The sequence below is a fragment of the Heptranchias perlo genome, chromosome 6, assembly GCF_035084215.1.
Source record: "Heptranchias perlo isolate sHepPer1 chromosome 6, sHepPer1.hap1, whole genome shotgun sequence".
Taxonomy (NCBI): Eukaryota; Metazoa; Chordata; class Chondrichthyes; order Hexanchiformes; family Hexanchidae; genus Heptranchias; species Heptranchias perlo.
Genome location: NC_090330.1, coordinates 33877568 through 33901151, shown reverse-complemented (window position 1 = coordinate 33901151; position 23584 = coordinate 33877568). Strand labels below are relative to the sequence as shown.

The window sequence follows — 23584 nt, the reverse complement described above, 5'->3', positions numbered from 1 at the left end:
CCATTAATTTACTGAGTGCCAATTCCTTAGTGATTTTAATCGTATTTAGCTCCTCCCCCCCTAGAGCCCCCTGTTTGTCCATTGTTGGGATATTCTTAGTGTCCTCTACCGTAAAGACTGAAACAAAATATTTGTTCAGCATTTTTGCCATCTCCATGTTTCCCACCATTAATTTCCCGGTCTCATCCTCTAAGGGACCTACGTTTGCCTTCGCCACCCTTTTTCTTTTTATATAACTGTAGAAACTCTTGCTATCTGTTTTTATATTTTTTGCTAATTTATTTTCATAATCTATCTTCCCTTTCGTAATCAATCCTTTCGTTACTTTTTGCTGTCTTTTGAAGACTTCCCAATCTTCTATCCTCCCACTAAGTTTGGCTACCTTATATGTCCTTGTTTTAAGTCGGATACTATCCTTAATTTCTTTACTTAGCCATGGATGGCTGTCATTTCTTTTACACCCTTTTTTCCACAGTGGAATATATATTTTTTAAAAGTTGTAAAATAACTCCTTAAATGAACACCACTGTTCATGTACCGTCTTACCCTTTAATCTATTTTCCCAGTCCACGTTAATCAATTCCGCTCTCATACCATCATAGTCTCCTTTATTCAAGCTCAGTACGCTTGTTTGAGAACCAACCTTCTCACCCTCTAATTGGATATGGAAAGTAACCATGTTATGGTCACTCATTCCAAGGGGATCCTTAACTAGGACATTATTAATTAATCCTGGCTCATTACACAGGGCCAGGTCCAAGGTTGCTTGCCCCCTTGTAGGATCAGTTACATACTGCTCAAGAAATCCATCCCTAATACACTCAATAAACTCTTCCTCAAGGCTGCCCTGCCCAATTTGGTTTGTCCAGTTAATATGATAGTTAAAATCCCCCATAATTATAGCTGTTCCCTTATTACATGCCCCGACTATTTCCTGATTAATACTTCTTCCAGCAGAGTTGCAACTATTAGGAGGCCTATATACTACGCCCACTAGTGTTTTTTTCCCCTTATTATTCCTTATCTCTACCCAAACTGTTTCATTATCCTGATCCTTTGTCCCAATATCATTTCTCTGTATTACAGTGATTCTTTACTTTATTAACATAGCCACCCCACCTCCCCTTCCTTCCTGCCTGTCCTTCCTGATTGTTAAATACCCTGGCATATTTAATTCCCAGTTGTTGTCACCCTGCAGCCATGTTTCTGTAATGGCCACAAGATCATACCCATATGTAGTTATTTGTGCCGTTAACTCGTCCATTTTGTTACGAATGCTACGTGCATTCAGATAAAGAACTTTCAAATATGTTTTGTGACACTTAGTTCCTGCTTTTTCCTTTTTTAACACTTTACCTTTTACTCCATACCTTCTGTCCCTTTCCTGATACGCTTTCCTCTGTCTCCCTGCTCAGGTTCCCAACCCCCTGCCACAGCTTTGATGCTGCGTTAATCGCCTTACGCCTTCTAGTTTTTATTTTATCTGTCGTGCCTCTAAAACAAAAAAAAATCAAGCCTTTCCCCATTTCCCACTGTCCTCATCCCCATCCTTCTCTCTGCCTCCTCATTCACTATATGGCACACATGTTTCGTGCCAGTGTCCCTATTCCCTCCCTTATTTTCTTGAGGGTTCTAAGATATTTAGGGAGGGTGAATTTCAGATTGTAACCATGTTAAAACGCTTTCAACTGTTATCAAGTAGCAACAGTGAAAAGGCTAAATTCTCATAACAAGATAATTGTACATTAAATTTTATTATTTGTTTTTAAGGTGAACTGAAGGTGAGCTTTGAACTAAACAGAAACTAAAAGAATCCCTTCCCCCAATAGAGTTTTCTGCATTACGACAGTCACTGCACTTCAAAAAAAAAGTACTTAATTGACTGTAAAGCGCTCTGGGACGTCCTGAGGTTGTGAAAGGCATGATATAAATGCAAGTTCTTTCTTTCTTTCTTAATGGGTATGTGAAACAATCTTCCAGCAGAAGCAGTTGGTGCTATCAATGAACTAAATATTTCATTGGGAATAGGATTAAAAGTTAGAGAATAACTACAGCCTGAAATAGGCAAATGCTCCACATGTTGGTTCTTATGCTGTTGTGGCTCGGGGGAAGATTCAAGCTCACGTGGGCAATGTGGATCTGGTTGAGGATTTTGACGTGGATTAACTTCAGTCTGGCAAGCCCAGTCACATATTGCCATCAATCTGTGGTGAGAAACGTCAAGGTTCAAATCACTTGCCTAAATAACCGTAAGAACCGGTAAGAAAAAAGGGAGAAAAAGATAGACCGAGTAATTATCGGCCAGTCAGTCTAACCTTGGTGGGCAAATTATTGGAATCGATTTTGAGGGACAGCATAAATCGTCATTTAGAAAGGCACGGGTTAACCAAGGACAGTCAGCATGGATTTGTTCAGGGAAGGTCGTGTCTGACTAACTTGATTGAATTTTTTGAGCAGGTAGCAAGGAGGGCCGAATGTAGTGTACATGGATTTTAGCAAGGCTTTTGACAAGGTCCCACATGGCAGACTGGTCAAAAAAGTAAAAGCCCATGGGATCCAAGAGAAAGTGGCAAGTTGGATCCAAAATCGGCTCAGGGGCAGGAAATAAAGGGTAATGGTCGACGAGTGTTTTTGTGACCGGAAGGCTGTTTCCAGTGGGGTTCTGCAAGGCTCAGTACTAGGTCCCTTGCTTTTTGTGGTATATATTATTGATTTGGTCTTGAATGTCGGGGGCTTGATCAAGAAGTTTGCAGATGATACAAAAATTGACCATGTGGTTGATAGTGAGGAGGAAAGCTGTAGACTGCAGGAAAATATCAATGGACTGGTCAGGTGGGCCGAAAAGTGGCAAATGGAATCCAATCTGGAGAAGTGTGAGGTAATGTATTTGGGGAAGGCAAACAAGGCAAGGGAATACACAATAAATGGGGGGATACTGAGAAGTGTAGTGGAACAAAGGGACCTTGGAGTGCATGTCCACAGATCACTGAAGGTAGCAGGACAGGTAACTAAGGTGGTTAAGAAGGCATACAGAATACTTTCCTTTATTACCCAAGGCATAGAATATAACAGCAGGGAGGTTAAGCTGGAACTGTATAAAACATTGGTTAGGCCACAGCTTGAGTACTGCATACAGTTCTGGTTACCAGGAAAGATGTGATTGCACTGGAGAGGGTACAGAGGAGATTTACGAGGATGTTGCCAGGGCTGGAGAATTTTAGCTACGAGAAAAGATTGGATAGGCTGGGGTTGTTTTCTTTGGAACAAAGGAGGCTGAGGGGAGATTTAATTAAGGTATATAATATTATGACGGGACTAGATAGAGTGGATAGGGAGGACCTATTTCCCTTAGCAGAGAGGTCAATGACCTGGGGGCATAGATTCAAAGTAATTGGTAGAAGGATTAGAGGGGAGCTGAGGAGAAATTTTTTCACCCAGAGGGTGGTGGGGGTCTGGATCTCACTGCCTGAAAGCGTGGTAGAGGCAAAAACCCTCAACTCATCTAAAAAGCACTTGGATGTACACTTGAAATGCCGTAACCTACAGGGCTGCGGACCAAGTGCAGGAAAATGGAATTAAGCTGGATAGCTCTTTCTTGGCCGGCACGAACACGATGGGCCGAATGGCCTCCTTCTGTGCCGTAACTTCCTATGAATCTTTCTATGATTCTATGAAGAACCCTTGAACACGATGTATCCCTCTGTTAAAAAGGTTAATTTTACCTGGAGTGTAAAACAACTGCTCCTTTTGAATCCTTGTAAAAATGTGAAGAGTTTGGCAGAGGTGGGTGGAGATCTTTTCTTAGGACTTTTTTATAGGTTGCCCAGAGCAGCAAGTAGTTCTGCACCAATTCTCTGGCAGACGGATAGATGGGAAGGAACACAATAATTCCCAACAAAGAAAAATTCAGACATGTATTCTATATCCATTGTAATTCAGTAATATGTCGAGAGTGCTCCCTTGTTGTTTTTGCCATGTAGCATTGTAGCAAGTATTCCTGTAAACCCAAACAGCAACAAAAAAAAACTGAGGATCTGAAAACATGGAACAGAAAACACTGGAAACACACAACAAGTCAAGCTGCATCTGAGGAGAGAATGTTTTGGGTGCGGACCTCAGGTGCAGTTTTGACAAAGGGTCCCCACCCGAAACTTCAACTCCTCTGTTCTCACAGATGCTTCTTGACCTGCTGAGTGTTTCCAGCATTTTCTGTTTTAGTTCCTATAGACTCAGTTGTCCATAACAAAAATTGAATGTTTACATGCAGCTGGAGTCAATTTTACATATTTCTCCTGGTGAGATTGGATTGCCATGGCCATTTCAATGCCCTCCATTGTTTTGGCTCCTTTCCTGATAGGGGAGTGTGTGAAAGCAGTCTATGTAGTATTCCATGCACTACAGTAGTAGCATCAGCGAGGGCCAAAGCAGTCTCCTTTCTCTCGCTGATCAACTCTCACCAACCGGGCAAATATTTTCATGAAATATCCAGCACTTGTGATTTCTTTAATGATTAATTGATTTTACAATTGATTGCTCCGTCTTCTATTATTAACATATGTAAAATCAATAAGTTGATGCAGAAATTCCCAAACTGGGGGAGTGAGAGGCGAGGTCACTGGAAGGGCGTGAGCAGCCCTAAAGTGACAAGTACGAGAGCCACTGATGCAGCCTAGCATAGCCAGAGGAGGTGCATTATGGGACCATCTCGGCACAGATGTCGCTTTGGCAAAATTGCTCTGATGGGACTGGCAGGGATTCCAACAGCTGTGCTCAATAAAAGAAGTGGGGAGAAAAAACTATTCCGTATTTTCGAATTAGCTTACGCATCGAAAAAAATTGTTACATCTTTTGAGCTTGGCTTTCCTTACCATTTTATGTTTTATTATAAAAACTGTTTGTATAAGGAAGGAAACAGTTAGCAGATATGCTGACAGTCAAATGATACCAAAAGGTTACCCGACCCTTTAACCCCACTTACTTGTTAGAATACCCAGCAGGAATAAATATTCAGTGTACGATATCAAACCTAGGGGAAAACAAAAAAGAAAATCATTGTTAATTTTTCTTTCTTGGTGCTATCAAATAATAATTATTTGGTGGTATTTCGCAGCAGCATAGGCAAATGGTATATATTTAATGTACTGAAGTCAACTGAAATTTTCAGTTAAACACCTCTTGATACGACAGCAGACTAATCATGAACTATTTAATCGCAGGACAAGCATAGATGAGCAAATAATACAGTATGCACTTCTGAATCAGCTGCAAATTGCTGGTTAAGATACAACAAATGTATGCACGATTGGACACATATAACCCTCCAAGCAGTATGTGCCCCATGGTCATTTTTCTACTTTTAGTCAGAAATTAAAGAACGCTATTTCTGGATGTAAAAAAGATCACAAAGTTAATTTTTCCCTCAACGAGGACTTACTCCATGTACCATGGGTCAGATACCCATACTTTATAAAATCAATGGGGGTTAGAATTTTGTACAAAATCACTACATTACTTAGCTTTCTCAAGAGATAAAGGGGGTGATTTTAAACCCCAAGAACGGGTGGGTTGGGGGCGGGTGGGAGTTGAAAATAGTTGTTTTTTCGGGTCGCAAACTCAAAATTTTCGGACTTGGCATTCCCAGTGGGAAGCCTGTACTTTTCCGCGCCGACGTTAAACCCGGAAATAAAGCCAGGTTGCCATTGTGACCCAAAAAACAACTAATTTCAACTCCCACCCGCCCCCAACCCACCCGTTCTTGGGGTTTAAAATCACCCCCAAAATGAGTGTTTCCCTCCCATACAGGAATGTAGATTCTTGTATATAAAAAAGTGTAATTCGTTTTAGAATTTTGTTTCAAAACAATCTTCCTCCATTTTAAGTATACTTTATCACATTAGGGTCTCGCACACCATTTCCTGTCTAAGGGGACAGGTATGCAATCTGCCTCCACCAATGCCACCTTTGATTGAGCCTCTTAAGAGCAAGAGTACCACAGAGTGACTTGCTTTGCAACTTTTCCCCCTGCCTTTCGATGGAGAAGCACAACCTCCATTCCCTGCCTCTGGAACATGCTATTATATCAGATTCAGAAATTCAACATAGGGGAAGATTACCTTTATGTGCTATGTGTGATAAAATTTAAAATTTGTTTATAAAAATCAGGTTTACAATGTTGTTAAAGATTGCACACAGAAGAAACCTTTCCCCACATGGGGAATCAGGGGAATGAAGCTGTGTTCTACCCCTCAAATACAGTGGTGCATCAAATGGCTGGCATTCATTCAAGTTTATCAATTTATAGATTTTGTCTGTTCATTTCTATGACACAAATTTCTTAGAAGGCAAAGTGGTTTTATTATAAATTTGTATGCAACAAGGTGCAGTGCGCCATGCATGAATATATTTGTCTGACAAGAGCTCTACAACCCAAACATTAACTTTTTGTGTATTTTCAGCATTTTCTCTTCTTTTTTTCCATTCATTAGTCCTGTAGCTTGTCTTAATCATCTCATTTTACATTATAGCAGCTCAGAATGCATTGTTAGCTGAGCTGTGGTGGAGCCGTAACATTTAAAGTATTTCCACATAGTCTCTTTAAGGAATGAATTTGAACTTGTAAAGGGTGAGGAATTGATGTGTAGGAGATCTTTATTTGCAAAAGTTGGATTATATCTTTCTCCTTCATTTGCAGTTCTAACCGCCAGTGCATCACAGTAGCAGGAAATGGGAAGGCTCATTTTATCCCATACATCTGGATGAGGAACCGCCTGATTAAAGGACAGCCTTGCCAAAAGCCAAATGATAGGCCTAAATAACAGCTCCTTATAAAAGCATGTTCTGTACAAGTGGCAGGCTTTAGACGAACAATTCTAAAACTAGCTCCAATTGAATGACAACAATTACTCCCTTGCAGGAGCCCTCTATTTAATTTGTAGCACTGCTTCATGCATTCCGCTTTCCATTTAGTTAATTGTTGTTTTTTAAGGACATGGTCTAAAGTATGTTGGTCCGCTACCCTCACTGAACGTGTTTACGATGTATAAAATTGCTTAGATGTGTGAGTGCCTTAGAACAGGCACCAAGACCCTGCTCTAACTACCTTAAAAAACTCATCAAGCTCAGAATATGAAGGCTATGAGTTGGGTAGGCTTGATCTAAGTGTTGCTGACTAGTCCCCAAATGGCCAGGTACACTGTTCCATAAGTGCATTAGAACATAAGAAGTAGGAGTAGGGGTAGGCCATACGGCCCCTCGAGCCTGCTCCGCCATTCAATAAAATCGTGGCTGATCTTCAACCTCAACTCCACTTTCCTGCCTGATCCCCATATCCCTTGATTCCCTTAGAGTCCAAAAATCTATCGCTCTCAGTCTTGAATATACTCAACAACTGAGCATCCACAGCCCTCTGGGGTAGAGAATTCCAAATATTCATGTCCCTCTGAGTGAAGAAATTCCTCCTCATCTCAGTCCCAAATGTCCGACCCCTTATCCTGGGACTATGTCCCCTAGTTCTTGACTCTCCAGTGAGGGGAAACATGCCCTCAGCATCTACCCTGTCAAGCCCGCTTAGAATCTTATATGTTTTAATGAGATCACCTCTCATTCTTCTAAACTCCAGACAGTATAGGCCCATTTTACTCAATCTTTCCTCAAAGGTCATCCCTGTCATCCCAGGAATCAATCTAGTGAACCTTTGTTGCACCACCTCTAAGGCAAGTATATCCTTCCTTGGGTAAGGAGACCAAAACTGCACACAGTACTCCAGGTGTGGTCTCATCAAAGCCCTGTACAATTGCAGCAAGACTTTCTTACTCTTGTACTCCAACCCCCTTGCAATAAAGGCCAACATACCATTTGCCTTCCTAATTGCTTGCTGTACCTGCATGTTAATTTTCAGTGAATCATGGACAAGGACACCTAAATCCCTCTGAACACCAACATTTAATAATTTCTCACCATTTAAAAAAAATATTCAATTTTTCCTACCAAATTTCTGCACATTATGCTCCATCTGCAACCTTCTTGCCCACTCACTTAACCTGTCCATATCCCTTTCCAGACTCTTTGTGTCCTCCTCACAGCTTACTTTCCCACCTAGCTTTGTGTCGTCAGCAAACTTGGATACGTTACACTTGGTCCCTTCAGCTAAGTCATTAATATAGATTGGAAATAGCTGAGGCCCAAGCACTGATCTTTGCGGCACTCCACTAGTTACAACCTGCCAACCTGAAAATAACCCGTTTGTTCCAAATCTCTGTTTTCTGTCCGTTAACCAATCCTCTATCCATGCTAATATATTACCCCCAATCAAGTGAGCCCTTATCTTGTGTAACAACTTGTTATGTAGCACCTTATCGAATGCCTTTTGAAAATCCAAATATACAACATCCACTGGTTCCCCTTTATCTACCCTGCTAGCTACATCCTCAAAAAACTCTAATTGATTTGTTAAACACGATTTCCCTTTCATAAAACTATGCTTACTCTGCCTATCATGTTATGATTTTCTAAGTGCCCTGTTACCACTTCCTTAATAATGGATTCCAGCATTTTCCCAACGACCGATGTCAGGCTAACTGGTCTATAGTTCCCTGTTTTCTCTCCCTCTCCCTCCTTTCTTGAATAGTGGTGTTACATTTGCTACCTTCCAATCCACTGGGACCGCTCTAGAATCTAGGGAATTTTGGAAGATCACAACCAATGCATCCACTATCTCTGCAGCCACTCCTTTTAGAACCCTGGAATGTAGGCCATCAGGTCCAGGGGATTTATCAGCTTTTAATCCCATTAATTTCTCTACTACTTTTTCTTTACTAATATTAATTACTTTAACATAAGAACATAAGAATAGAAGCAGGCGTAGGCCATCCGGCCCCTACAGCCTGCTCTGCCATTCTTTTTTTAAAAATTTGTTCATGGGATGTGGGCATCGCTGGCGAGGCTGGTATTTATTGCCCATCGCTAATTGCCCTTGAGAAGGTGGTGGTGAGCCGCCGTCTTGAACCGCTGCAGTCCGTGTGGTGAAGGTTCTCCCACAGTGCTGTTAGGAAGGGAGTTTCAGGATTTTGACCCAGCGACGATGAAGGAACGGCGATATATTTCCAAGTCGGGATGGTGTGTGACTTGGAGGGGAACGTGCAGGTGGTGTTGTTCCCATGTGCCTGCTGCCCTTGTCCTTCTAGGTGGTAGAGGTCGCAGGTTTGGGAGGTGCTGTTGAAGAAGCCTTGGCGAGTTGCTGCAGTGCATCCTGTGGATGGTACACACTGCAGCCACTGTGCGCCAGTGGTGAAGGGAGTGAATGTTTAGGGTGGTGGATGGGGTGCCAATCAAGCGGGCTGCTTTATCTTGGATGGTGTCGAGCTTCTTGAGTGTTGTTGGAGCTGCACTCATCCAGGCAAGTGGAGAGTATTCCATCACACTCCTGACTTATGCCTTGTAGATGGTGGAAAGGCTTTGGAGAGTCAGGAGGTGAGTCACTTGCCGCAGAATACCCAGCCTCTGACCTGCTCTTATAGCCACAGTATTTATGTGGCTGGTCCAGTTAAGTTTCTGGTCAATGGTGATCCCCAGGATGTTGATGGTGGGGGATTCGGCGATGGTAATGCCGTTGAATGTCAAGGGGAGGTGGTTAGATTCTCTCTTGTTGGAGATGGTCATTGCCTGGCACTTGTCTGGTGCGAATGTTACTTGCCACTTATCAGCCTAAGCCTGGATGTTGTCCAGGTCTTGCTGCATGCGGGCACGGACTGCTTCATTATCTGAGTGGTTGCGAATGGAACTGAACACTGTGCAATCATCAGCGAATATCCCCATTTCTGACGTTATGATGGCGGAAAGGTCATTGATGAAGCAGCTGAAGATGGTTGGGCCTAGGACACTGCCCTGAGGAACTCCTGCAGCAATGTCCTGGGGAATTCAACAAGATCAAGGCTGATCTTCTACTTCAATGCCATTTTCCTGCACTATCCCCATATTCCTTAATGCCTTTAATATCTAGAAATCTATCGATCTCTGTTTTGAATGTACTCAATGACTGGAGTTTCCACAGCCCCCTGGGGTAGAGAATTCCAAAGAATCACCACACTGAGTGAAAAAAATTCTCCTCATCTCTGTCCTAAACGGCCTACCCCTTATTCTAAGACTGTGACCCCTGGTTCTGGACTCCCCAGTCAGGGGAAACATCCTCCCTGCATCTACCCTATTGAGCCCTGTAAGAATTTTGTATGTTTCAATGAGATCACCTCTCATTCTTCTAAACTCTAGAGAATAGTTTCTCTAGAGTTCCTCACTCTCATTAGACCCTTGGTTCCCCACTATTTCTGGTATGTTTTTTGTGTCTTCTACTGTGAAGACAGATACAAAATATTTGTTTAACGTCTCTGCCGTTTCCTTATTCCCCATTATAATTTCTACTGTCTCAGCCTCTAAGGGACCCACATTTACTTTTGCTACTCTCTTCCTTTTTACACTTGTAGAAGCTCTTACAATCTGTTTTTATATTTCTTGCTAGTTTGCTCTCATTCTATTTTCTCCCTTTTTATCAATTTTTTGGTCATCCTTTGCTGGTTTCTAAAACACTCTCAATCCTCAGATTTATTACTCTTCTTGGCAACATTATAAGCCTCTTTTTTTAATCTAATACTATCTTTAACTTCTTTAGATAGCCACGGATGGATCACTTTTCCCGTGGAGTTTTTATTTCTCAATGGAATGTATGTTCGATGACAATTTTGAAATATTTCTTTAAATGCTTGTCATTGCTTATCTACCGTCAAACCTTTTAATCTAATTTCCCAATCTACCTTAGCCAACTCGCCCCTCATACCTATGTAATTGGCTTTATTTAAGTTTATGACTCTAGTTTCAGACTTAAGTATGTTACTCTCGAACTCAATGTGAAATTTTATCATATTATGATCACTCTTCCCCAGAGGATCCTTTACAATGATATTATTAATTAACCCTGTCTCATTACTCAAGACACAATCTAAAATAGCTTGTTCCCTGGTTGGTTCCACAATGTATTGTTCTAGAAAACTGTCTCGAATGCATTCCAAGAACTCATCCTCCAAACTACTGTTGCCAATTTGATTTGTTCAGTCTATATGAAGGTTAAAGTCCCCTCAGATTATCGCATTACCTTTTTACAAGCTTCCATTATTTCTTGATTAATCCTCTGTCCAACGATATAGCTACTGTTAGGGGGCCTATAAATGACTCCCACCAGTGTTTTCTGCCCCTTGTTATTTCTTATCTCCACCCTGATCTCCTGAGCCAAGGTCCTTTCTCACTACTGTCCTTATGTCATCCTTTATTATCAGGGCTACCCCTCTCCTTTTCCATTTTGTCTGTCTTTTCGAAACGTCAAGAACTCTGGAATATTTAATTCCCAACTTTGGTCACCTTGCAACCACATCTCTGTACCATTAATTCATCTACCTTGTTATGAATACTTTGTGCATTCAGATAAAGCGCCTTTAATTTTTTACCATTTATCCCTGCTTTGACCTTATTTACCGATGCTCTATTACCATTAAACTCACAGTCCCTTCCTGTCACCCTCTGTTTATCTTTACCCAAATCACTGCACTGCTCTATGGCCTTGACTTTTCTCTTTAGATTTCTAAATTTCCCCTCACCTGATCCCTCCCTCCCCCTTTTTTAGTTTAAAGCCCTATCTACAGCCCTAGTTATTTGATTCGATACAGTGGTCCCATCCCAGTTCCCTGTCTCAACGGAACAGCTCCCTCTTTCCCCAGTACTGGTGCCAGTGCCCCATGAATCTGTCTCCCACACCACTCTTTGAGCCATGCATTTAACTCTCTGATCTGTTTGACCCTTTGCCAATTTGCGCGTGGCTCAGGTAATAATCCAGAGATTATTACCTTTGAGATTCTGCTTATTCATTTATACCCTAGCTCCTCAAACTGTCTTAGCAGAATCTCATTCCTATTTCTACCTATGTCTTTGGTTCCTACATGGACCACAACAACCTCTCCCTCAAGCTCTAAATTCTTTTCCAGCCGCGAGGAGGTATCCTTAACCCTGGCACCGGGCAGGCAACACAGCCTTTGGGACTCTTGGTTGCGGCTGCAGAGAACAGTGACTATCCCACGACGATACTATCCCCTACCATTACCACATTCCTTCTTACTCCCCCCCCCCCCCCCACTTGAATGGACTCCTGTACCACAGTACCGTGGTCAGTTTGCCCATCCTCCCTGCAGTCCTTGCTCTAATCCATACAGGTAGCAAATACCTCGTACCTGTTGGACAAGGGCTGAGGCTCCTCCATCACTGCATCTTAGGTCCTTTTACCTGCCTAAGTCGCAGTCACATCCCCCTGACCACTGACTAAATGTAAACTATTATCTAACGTAAGGGGTGTGAATGCCTCCGAGATCAAAGTGTCCAGGTAACTCTCCCCCTCCTTGATGCATTGCAATGTCTGTAGCTCGGACTCCAGCTCAACAACTCTAAGCTGAAGTTCCTCAAGCTGCAGACACTTACTGGTGTGAGTTGAATCTCTTCAAAAGATTAGTAACATTATCCTCTTTGCATACTAATTTTGAAAGTTTTGGCAACACACTGTAAAAGACTACCATGATGATATGGATTTCCTCAGCAATGGTAATGCCTTTTCCCCCTAACCTCACGTCATGCTTTGCACTCCTTCAGTACAGAAAGCTTGATGCCCTCGTTGCTTTTAATAATCTTGCCTTGTCTTCTGTTAAATTACTACTGGGGAAAGCCTGATACCCTTCACTCGTTGGTGAATCTTTCATGACAGAAGCGCAGCGCTATGATGGGACTGAGGTGCCGTTTGGTGCCGCATGGACTGCAGCCTTGAACCGTGTTGATTATTAGAATTACTGGTTGTAACTGGCCAACGATGGGTGCCTCTGAATGCACACATTTGTTGCAGCATCAATTCACATCCCAGAAACTGACGGCACTGTGCGTTCTGTATCTATTCTCATTCTAACTCTTCCTCAGTGGATGCTGCTATTGCTGACCTTCAGTGCTCTGAGACAGAAGTAGTTGACCCCTCAAGCTTGCTGCATCAACACCTAAGACTTTGTGGTCATGTTTTTTCTTGTTTTCCTCCTTTGCCTTCACAGTTCCTGCTCTCAAGATGTTTCCAAGACATTTCATACAAAATTAATTATAATTCAAATTAATTTCAGCTACACTGATTTTTTAGCTGGGCTGTTTGTTGTTGCACACACTATTCTTTGTTATCTCTTGCTGAAAATGTATGGTGTAAATAAGTCCCACATACAAGATGATTTGTATTCTTGATGCTTAGCTTAGTAATTACTACAAATATTAGTTACATTATACAGAGTTTGGGAAATAATAAGCCCAATAACGGAGTTAGTACACATATATATATATATACACACACTGACAAAAGACTAGATTTTATTACATGATTATTAGCAAATTAACAATTGGAAAGAAATGTTAAAATGCATTTCCTACACTATTGAATACCTAAATGGTTAAACTCATATTACAATGGCTAAATAATGATTCAGTGCTGGATATCCGCCGGCCGTTCATTAGACTTGCACTTGCCCATAGACTTCTTATGAGCTTTTGCACGGCAAGTTCCTGTAAGTTAGAAATCCAAAAAACACCGCGCCCTCCACAGGGCATCTGGGCCTGTGTGAACAGAGCAAGCAGCTGTGTATCTCCTTAATCAATCAGATTGAAGTATTGATAATAACAGCGCAGAGTCAGAGCCTGGAAGTGTAAGTTAGAATAGTTAATTCAATGTCAAATCAGACACAGTAAGCGAAATAAAGAGAGGGTAAGAAAGAAAGAAAGAATTAAGAGACAGGGATAAAAGAGAAAGAAAAAGTAAAAAAAAAAAAATTTTTTTAATGTCCAACAATAATTAAAATCTGAAGGTATGAGACTCCACACTTGTAAAAGTTAATTTTCAGTGCCAGAGGGGTTGTTTGGCAGTAATTAAGACCTACCACACCGTTAAAATGGTATTTAGACTTGAAATGATTTGACTTAACTTTTGTTAATGAATTTAGTCCATATCTGCGACATCAGTACAAGAACTTCATGTCGTTCAAGGGGAGCTGAACAGTGAGACAGTGAGTTTTTGCCCAGCTTTTGGAGGAGCATTGCATCTTGGAGAGCAACTTCCGGCTGTTAGCCTCACCGTTATTTTTACAGCAAAATCCGGCCCAATATATTAGCATAATTTGTAAATATTAATGCTTATTTGACTTTTGCCAATTTACCTTGCATCACCAATTTACTAAATATAATTTAAATCTAGAATATTTCAAATTAATTTGAAAAATTTAGCATCCAAGATGAGAATTTCTACAATATTACTTAGAAGAATCCAAGTATTTCATCTTTGTGCCAAATCAGGCAGCCTTGAATTCCATAGAACAGTCTGCATGTAATTCTCTTGTGGAATGGCAACACGCAAAGCTGCCAAGCTGCTAGGTTGTATCAGTAGTACTGCTAGGCCCTGTGCCAAAAGAGAGCATCGCTTTTTTAAGAAACATGTCCTCTCCACAAGGTGAAAGTGGTTTTCTTTGCATATCCTATTGGAATAGTCTAATGCTCCTTTTTAACCCTCTGTCGGTAGTGTTCACAGGCAGACAAGACCTTGTTTTCACACAAATCATTTCAGCCAATTAACAAGATATGGTACAGAATTCTTTTTTTTAAAAAAAAACTGTTAACTGCAAAATCTTTCTCAAGATAAATCTATTAACGTATACTACTAATTCAGTCTTCAACAACACACCAAACTATGATTTAATAATCTATATAAGTTCAATTAAACAAAAGATAAACAATACTCAAATTAAATAATCCTCGTATTACCATGCTTGTCAACACTTAAATGGCAATAGAAGGAACACAACTTCATCAATATAACATTACTACACTGAACTATAGTTGCAATGCAATTTGGTGCAGGTTTTCGTATATCATCAACATAAAGCAACGTAAGCAACATATGGGATCAACTAAGGAAGCATGAATTAAGGGAATATATTTTCTGTGCATTTATTATCCAGAATAAAATATTTTTATTTTGATTGATAACCTTTACCTAGTATAACTGAAGTTGGAGGCCAAATAAGTAAGCAGGAAACACTATATCCTTCACATTCCCTTACTACCCTTCTTAAGTCAATGTCTTGTGCTGTGTTCATTTACGAAGGTGCCAATAACTCTCAAGTACCTTGTCCAAATGGTTTTGCATAAGCCTAGACTGTGAGTGTTGATGGGCTATTAACCCATGGGGCATCACAACTGGGCCTGTTCCCATAGTCATCTGACATCCATATATTTGCACTTTCCCGCTGCAGCCTCATGATAGAGACATAAATGCAATGTTTCCACTGCCAATGCAGCTAACTCACCGCAGACCAGTGATCAAAGCTGGAACTATTCCAGTCTGTATGGCTCTGCACCACACCACATGGTACTCACATGCTCACTGGGTCTCTCTTATTTTATTTCTAAGACAGAGATTGAGTAGGAACACCAACTAGTGTAATACCTGACAGATCTGTACTGTATGTACTATTTACCAATTTCAAACCGAGTGCGTTAAAGCTGTTAATGACTGTGGAAAAGAGCAAAAATGTGAGGCCATGTAGCTATCTTTTAATGTTCCACAAACCAGGATTAATTCCAGAAGTCTGCTGCAAGTAATTTGAAGTCCATTTAGAACCATGAGGATTGGAGCAAGACAAGTAAATATCCTGGTGAGTTTGGTTAAGATTAAAAGCAGACTGCATGTTACACTGACAGCCCAATGTGTGAAACTGCTACTTTAAGAACATGAACTAAAAGGTCTGTTCTTTATGCAATGCCACACGGACACACACAGCCACTGAACCACCCAGCTCATATGTACAAGAAAAGGAACAATTCCTGTGCAACCCTTGCGGCGTGCTTATTAGTCGAAGAAATGTACAACATGTCCAGTAAGACTTCAGTGGGTTTTTCTTCAAAAAGCCTTTGGATAGTGACGTTAAAAGATATATTTTTAATGTAAGAGATACTAATAAATTGCATTGGTTGCAAGGAATTTAATGGGGAAAATATATATAAAAAATGTTTATATTTTACATATGCAGTACTCAAAGTCTCCACAAGATGGCAGATAATGCACATTTTACCATTCAACAATTAGCTGTGTGTTTCATTGTGTACTTATGTTACTTATAAGGCATTTTGATTTCACAAAGCTTACAAGGCATTTTGTGTTCACAAAGCCTTAGTAGTAGTGGTTTGACACACATTTAAAGAGGAACTTGTGGCTCCCCTTTAAGCTTATCTGCACTGAGTCCAAAAAGACTACATAATAGATATTGATATATTTTGGAAAGGTCTGAAAATATAATGCATTTTAAATATATCAGATGTATACAGAGCGTTTAAAAAAATGTTTCAACCTTTAAGAAATATTTTGTACAACTACTGAAAAGAAATACAGATCAGATACTACAAATGTAAAAATAATGAATTGTAACTAAAATGGTTACTGCCATAATTAAGAAATCAGAGAATGCAGTTTGGTGATGTAAAGAGAAAGGGGAAAGAGAAACATGTAGTCAGAGAGGACAGAATAGACTTTTGTTCAGGTTAAATATAAAAAATTATAGAGAAACAGGCCTTAGTGGGAGTTGGTGCTACTCATATGAGCATTGTACACACTTTGTATTTTTATAAACAGAATTTGGTGTAGTCTTGTGGGGAGATAAAATGAAACCTGAGCAGTGGCAGCATCAGACTTTCAAATTACATGAGCTTTTCTTCATGCTGGATCAAAATTGCATGAAATGAAAGTAGCACTTCTTGTTTTATTTACATGAGATAATACTTGTAATTATATAGCACCTTTCACAACCTCAGAACGTCCCAAAGTGCTTCACAGTCATTGAAGTACTTCAAGTGTAGTCACTGTTCTAATGTAGGATGTGTGGTAGCCAATTTGTGCACAGCAAGGTCCCACAAACAGCAATAAAATAAATGACCAGATAATCTGTGATATTTTTAGTGATGTTGGTTGAGGGATAAATGATGGCCAGGACACTAAGAGAACTCCCCTGTTCGTCTTCGAATAGTGCCACGGGGTCTTTTGCATCCACCTGAGATAGCAGGAGGGGCCTCGGTTTAATGCCTCAACGAAAAGACGGCACCTCTGACAGTGCATCACTCCCTCAATATTGCACTGAACTGTCAGTCTAGATTATGTGTTCAGTTCTCTGGTGTGGGGCTTGAACTCACAACCTTGTGACTCAGAGGCCAGAGTGCTACCAACTGTGCCACATATTAATAATTCGATTGCTCTTTGCCACAATTCATATTTCCTGATGAGTGACACACAGCAGTAAAGACGAAGGGGTAAATTTTAATGGTGAGCCGGGAAGAGAGTGGGGAGGGAGGGGGGATTTCCGGACTGGAAACCCGTAAGTACAGGTTTCCCGGACGTCCTTACGATCTTGACGTAATTTTTTTCAGTAGGTTTCCTGTCCGACAGCCAGCCAGATTGACGGTCGGATGGGAGAGCAGCCAGGGAGCGGATGCCAGCAGATAAGTCTTAAATTGGGTGGGGGGGGGGGGCAGGGCGGTCAGTCATCAGGGCGAGTCATCGGGGGCTCAATCATGGGGAATGGGGGGTTTCGGAGATTGTGGGGAGGGTCGGAGATCGTGGGGAGAGGGGTCGGAGATCGTGGGGAGAGGGGTCGGAGATCGTGGGGAGAGGGGTCGGAGATCATGGGGAGAGGGGTCGGAGATCGTGGGGGGGGGGAGGGGTCGGAAATCGTGGGGGGGAGGGGTCGGAAATCGTGGGGGGGAGGGGTCGGAAATCGTGGGGTGGGAGGGGTCGGAAATCGTGGGGTGGGAGGGGTCGGAAATCGTGGGGGGGGAGGGGTCGGAAATCGTGGGGGGGGAGGGGTCGGAAATCGTGGGGGGGAGGGGTCGGAAATCGTGGGGGGGAGGGGTCGGAAATCGTGGGGGGGAGGGGTCGGAAATCGTGGGGGGGGAGGGGTCGGAAATCGTGGGGGGGAGGGGTCGGAAATCGTGGGGGGGAGGGGTCGGAAATCGTGGGGGGGGAGGGGTCGGAAATCGTGGGGGGGGAGGGGTCGGAAATCGTGGGGGGGGGAGGGGTCGGAAATCGTGGGGGGGGGAGGGGTCGGAAATCGTGGGGGGAGGGGTCGGAAATCGTGGGGGGGAGGGGTCGGAAATCGTGGGGGGGAGGGGTCATAAATCGGGGAGGGGTCATAAATCGTGGGGGGGGGGGGGGGAGGGTTGGCCGATCACGTGTGTGGGATCACAGGAGGTAAGCTTGTTGGGCCTGGAGGAAACATTCCTGCTCCTCCTGGCCCACAGGCAGTGCAATAAAGGCACTTACTTGTTGATCTGGTCCTTCTGACCTCCTCTTATGTGGCTCGATGCAGAAGGCCCGGGAATTCCAGCCCCCAGGAGTTAAAAATAAAAAAAACTATTAAAATGGAGGCCCGCAGCCTCCTTACAAGATTTAACTGACTGACTCGCCTCCTGAGAACGGGTTGGTCGCCCACCCCTCAACCCGTCTCCGTTAAAACCGGAAGTGGGCGGGTTGGAGGAGGGTTAGAGCTGGGTTTTACCTCCCGCCCGCCCCCAACCCACCCGGTCTGGGGGTCAAAATTTACCCCAAGACTTTTCAATGATCTTAGGTGCCATGTGTTTTGCTAAATTCACGTAACCTATGTCCATTCTGGGTTTTTAAATAAGCTAGCTGATTAAAGACAGGGGGGTAGATTTTGACTTTATGCGATAGTGTAAAACGGGTAATAGCGAATCGGCAGCCTGTTTTACATCTCTCCCGCTTTTAATTTCCATTGAAATCAATGCCATCACCTGTTTTACACTATCACACGAGGTCAAAATCTATCCCAGGGTTTACCAAGTTAGGTGTACTCATGAATATCTGCTACATTTAAGTATACGTCTATCAGATACACCATGTTCTGATAGCTTGCACATGCATGGAATAATGTAGTATATCAGTACAAAACAAACTTTCAACACTTTGTTACCTATTATGTGATTGGTGAATATCGCATTTGTAATTGCATTGCTTATAATCTACATTTTACAAGATCGTCCAACAACGCAACTGGGAAAGCAATGTGTGTTATGTCACCAGTAACTTCCCAATGGAACAATTAAAATGTAAAGCTGTATACATTATAAAAATCATTGGCATGTATGATATAATTAAAGGAAATTTTGTAATTCAACTGATGTGTACAACTCATGCTTCACACTCACATCTCACATGTCATGAGAACCTATTGATTTTGTTACTTCTCTATAACTTTGTTCCTACCTAACCAATAACTCAAGAGATAAATCTAAAACTTCCCACGAGCATGGAACATTTTTGTTGTGAAATTTAATTGAAGGGCCAAAGCCCCAACACAGGACACCAGTAGGATTGAAACAGGTAGGAGGGAAGAAGAGACAAATCAAGAAGTAGTGATCAGAGGGGGAATTTTAACTCTCTCTGATCAGCGGGGAAGGAGTGGGGGAAGAGTTAAAATGGAGCAGTACCATTCCCTGCTCCGATGCCGCCAATTCCCATTTTAACAGACTCTTTGCGGGAGCCTCATTAATTAATATAAATTGAGGACCCACAGCATTTTAATCCGTTCCCACTGTTGCCACTTCGTCAGATAAAGCTGTCCGAAAGCCAGTGAGGTCCTCTCAGGAAAGTTAAAAAAAACTGTGGGGTCCACAAGAAAAGTCCGGACCTCTGCTGCCCCAGGTTCAACCCCCACCCCCCCCCCAAACCTTGGCCCCAGCCATGAGACCCTCGCAACACCCCCCGCCCTCCCGGACGTACCTTGTTGCTGGCAGCCTTCTCTTGGCGCCGGCAGGCAGCCTCTGGGACTGTCCGATCTCCATCCTCCCCCTGCCGGCCAGCTGCTGTTTTCCTGTGAAACGGACGAGCAGCTGACCAGCAGCATTCAAACGAGGCCTGGCAATTAAAATCTGCCCAGCCTTCAACAAAGACTCCCGCATGGGGTTGCCTGTCCACTCCAGCCGGGAGTTAGAATCGGCCTTTAGGTGGTTAGTGGGTTCTAAAAGCAGGAAGGGGAGTGAGGGGAGACAGAGAGTTCTACAGTTCTCAGGTCACGGCTGACAGAATTTAAAGGGGGAAACAGCGCTGGAAACACTCAGCAGATCAGTCAACATCCGTGGAGGGAACAGGTAAATGAATGTTTCAGGTGTAGATCCTTCATCAGTTCTTCACTAACTTGTTTGTTCTCTCCACAGATGCTGATTGACCTGCTGAGTGTTTCCAACATTTTCTGTTTTTGTTTCAGGTTTCCAGCATTTACAATTTTTTTGGCTTCCTGTTGACAGTGCAATAGATCTTTTTTGCAACCGGGTAAGAATGCAGAAAAAAGCGTGTGGGACACTGCGTTTGGTAACTAGTTATTAATAGCCAAATAGTCACGGCGGTTTCACCAAGTTTCAATGGATGTACAGTTGTAGATTGGGGAACGACCTATTTAGTGTCTGTCATGGATTTCATTAGTAGGGTGGAATAACAAGATAATTAGAGTTATTTTTTTATTGGTTACTGGTTACTTGAGTTTAACATAACCAGATTTGGTGGCGCGGCAGCGGCTCCACAGCAAGGTCAGAATATCCTACATTGCTGAGTTATTGATCTCAGCCATACTAGTCTGAGGAGGGGCCCAGCAGAAGGTAGGCACTTTCCATAAGCTCTGGAATTCCCTCCCTAAACCTCACCGCCTCTCTCCTCCTTTAAGACGCTTCTTAAAACCTATCTCTTTGACCAAGCTTTTGATCACCTGTCCTAATATCTCCTTATGTGACTTGGTGTCAAATTTTGTTTGAAAATCTTTCCTGTGAAGCGCCTTGGGACATTTTACTACATTAAAGGCGCTATATAAATGCAAGTTGTTGCTGTTGTTGAGAGAAATTTGGTGGGAGTTGACCTGGAGTTGCTGGAATGCACCTTTTCACATCCAGCTGACAGTGGGCCTAGAAATAAACCAGAATGATTTGATACCCTGATAAAATTCTTTTTAAAAAAAGCAAATGCAATGCTGGATTCAGAGTTAATGAAGTGACCACTTTAGATTGCTGTCACTAACCTCAAAAAAGTGTATCAAACAGTTAAATGCTCTTTTTAATAAAATATAATCAAGTCACAATTGCTGACAGAGTACACTGCAGAATGAATGAAAGTCTCAACTTGCGGATCTGTCCTTTGGGAAAGGCAGCTTGATCCCAATGACATTCTGCTGCGTTTGTGTGCGCCATAAGTGCTTAATTTGGCTTGGGTTACCTTTTGCATAGTCAGTATAAATGTGAGATGAATTGTGTATATGTAGGTATACCTGACCTTGAGCAGATAGTTGGTTAAATTAAAATCTTAATGAAATACAACTGAAAAAAGCTTGAGAAATAAATTTATCCAATTTAACCAAAATCCATTTCAAACATATAGTGACAGCAGTCAGCAAAAAAAACTTTCCTGGTTTCTTAATAAGTCTTTCACTGAGCACAGAACACTGAATGAGTGGTTAAAGACAGAACATTTTAGAAACATTTAAACAAACATACCGTCATCACCAAGGTCTCTGAAAAGATTGGTAGTTTGTTTCATATTTGTAGCTTTTGTCACCAACGCATCAACATCCTACAGAAGAAAGCAATTCAGGTGAGTAGAATTAAAAAAGAATCTTAAATGTAATTAATATAGTTCCCTAAATTGTTCTGATTTATTTTTGTCTGAATCTTTTTATCGATTACTTAAGGAGTTCATTGAGCAGAAAAGGATAGGCTTGTTGAACTTAATGTCCTTTTCCCATTTAACTTGGGGTTATGGGGGGGCGCGAGGATTGGAACTTCATTCACCCGCACAGCCGCCAGCTCCTGTCTGTGCCGTTCCCCTGCACCCGGGTTGTCAGCTGATTCACATTTGCTGCTTGCTGTTGTTTTCGGTAATTTTATCCATGATTTCAAGCAGAGCAGGGACTGACCAGCAGTCTCCAGGAGCGAGGCTTTCACTGTCCGCTGCCACTGCCAATGAACATGGGCGGTAAGTGTGACGGGCCCCGGGGGCGAGACACAAACACATCGGACAATAATTTGCTGTGGCAGGAAATCTAACAGCCGTTAGTTAGACTTGCCCTTGCCCGTTAAGGTTTATTAATTTTTTGAGTGGCAAGTTGCTGAAAGTGCGAGCTGATAATGTTGCAGCGTGGGAAACAGAGCATCTGGGATCTGACTGAACAGGGCAAGCAACTATATATCGCCTTAACCAATCAGATTGAAAGATGGGAAATGACTTTAGGTAAAAATTCCATATGAATCAGGATACCAAATCAAACACAGTTGACCTAGAATCATAGAAAGGTTACAGCATGGAAGGAGGCCATTCGACCTATCGAGTCTGCACCGGCTCTATGCAAGAGCAATCCAGCTAGTTCCACCTCCCTGCCCTAGCCCTGCAAATTTTTTCCTTTCAAGTACTTATCCAGTTCCCTTTTGAAGGCCATGATTGAATCTGCCTCCACCACCCCCTCAGGCAGTGCATTCCAGATCCTAACCACTCGCTGTGTAAAAAAGTTTTTCCTCATGTCGCCTTTGGTTCTTTTGCCGATCACCTTAAATCTATACCCTCTGGTCCTTGACCCTTCCTCCAATGGGAACAGTTTCTCTCTATCTACTCTGTCTAGACCCTTCATGATTTTGAATACCTCTATCAAATCTCCTTGCAACCGTCTCTGTTCCAAGGAGAACAACCCCAGCTTCTCCAGTCTATCCACGTAACTAGAGTCCCTCATCCCTGGAATCATTCTAGTAAATCTCTTCTGCACCTTTTCTAAGGCCTTCACGTCTTTCCTGAAGTGTGGAGTCCAGAACTGGACACAATACTCCAGTTGTGGCCGAACCAGTGTTTTATAAAGGTTCATCATGACTTCCATACTTTTGTACTCTATGCCTCTATTTATAAAGCCCAGGATCCCATATTGCTTTTTTAACCACTTTCTCAACCTGCCCTGCCACCATCAACGATTTGTGCACATATACCCCTAGATATCTCTGTTCCTATACCCCTTTTAGTGTTGTGCCCTCTAATCTATATTGCCTCTCCTCATTCGTCCTATTTACAATAAAGGCTTGCAGTTCACTAACCCTGCTAGCTGAAGCTAAGGCTAACATTGCAGTTTTCCATGAATAAAACTTAGGCTCAATCATTTAAAGAGGTTAAAGCACAGGTATATTCATTTTAATTTAGTGAAAAACTAAGTTAAAAGTCGCAATTGGGACTAACTGGGCACAATGTCTACATATCTTGCATGTGGGAGTGGAGACACCCTGTTAATCGAGGGTTCTCAGAAAAGATGCTCAGAACGGATAATGTTCTCAGGCTCTTGGGTACGTTGCCCAGAACCCTAGTTGGTGCCATTTAAAAGGCTGATGAGTTGGGTCTTATTGTGGCCTATTGATTGAGCATGGGGAGTGGGGATTGCCTAAAAGGGTTTCTACTTTTCAT

The 23584-nt window shown here is 42.3% G+C and overlaps 1 protein-coding gene across 2 annotated transcripts in view; it reads right to left on the bottom strand.

Annotated features, from left to right (window-relative positions):
- The window catches only part of micu2 (mitochondrial calcium uptake 2), a 440913-nt gene that overhangs the window by 107455 nt on the left and 309874 nt on the right, over positions 1-23584 (bottom strand). Inside the window, exons 5-6 of one of the 2 annotated variants that reach the window (XM_067986065.1) lie at positions 21646-21721; positions 4979-5026 (exon numbers count right to left, since the gene is read on the bottom strand). In XM_067986065.1, the coding sequence (XP_067842166.1) occupies positions 4979-5026; positions 21646-21721 (124 nt within the window). The remainder of the gene's footprint in view (positions 1-4978; positions 5027-21645; positions 21722-23584) is intronic. The other variant, XM_067986066.1, reaches the window with a different exon arrangement.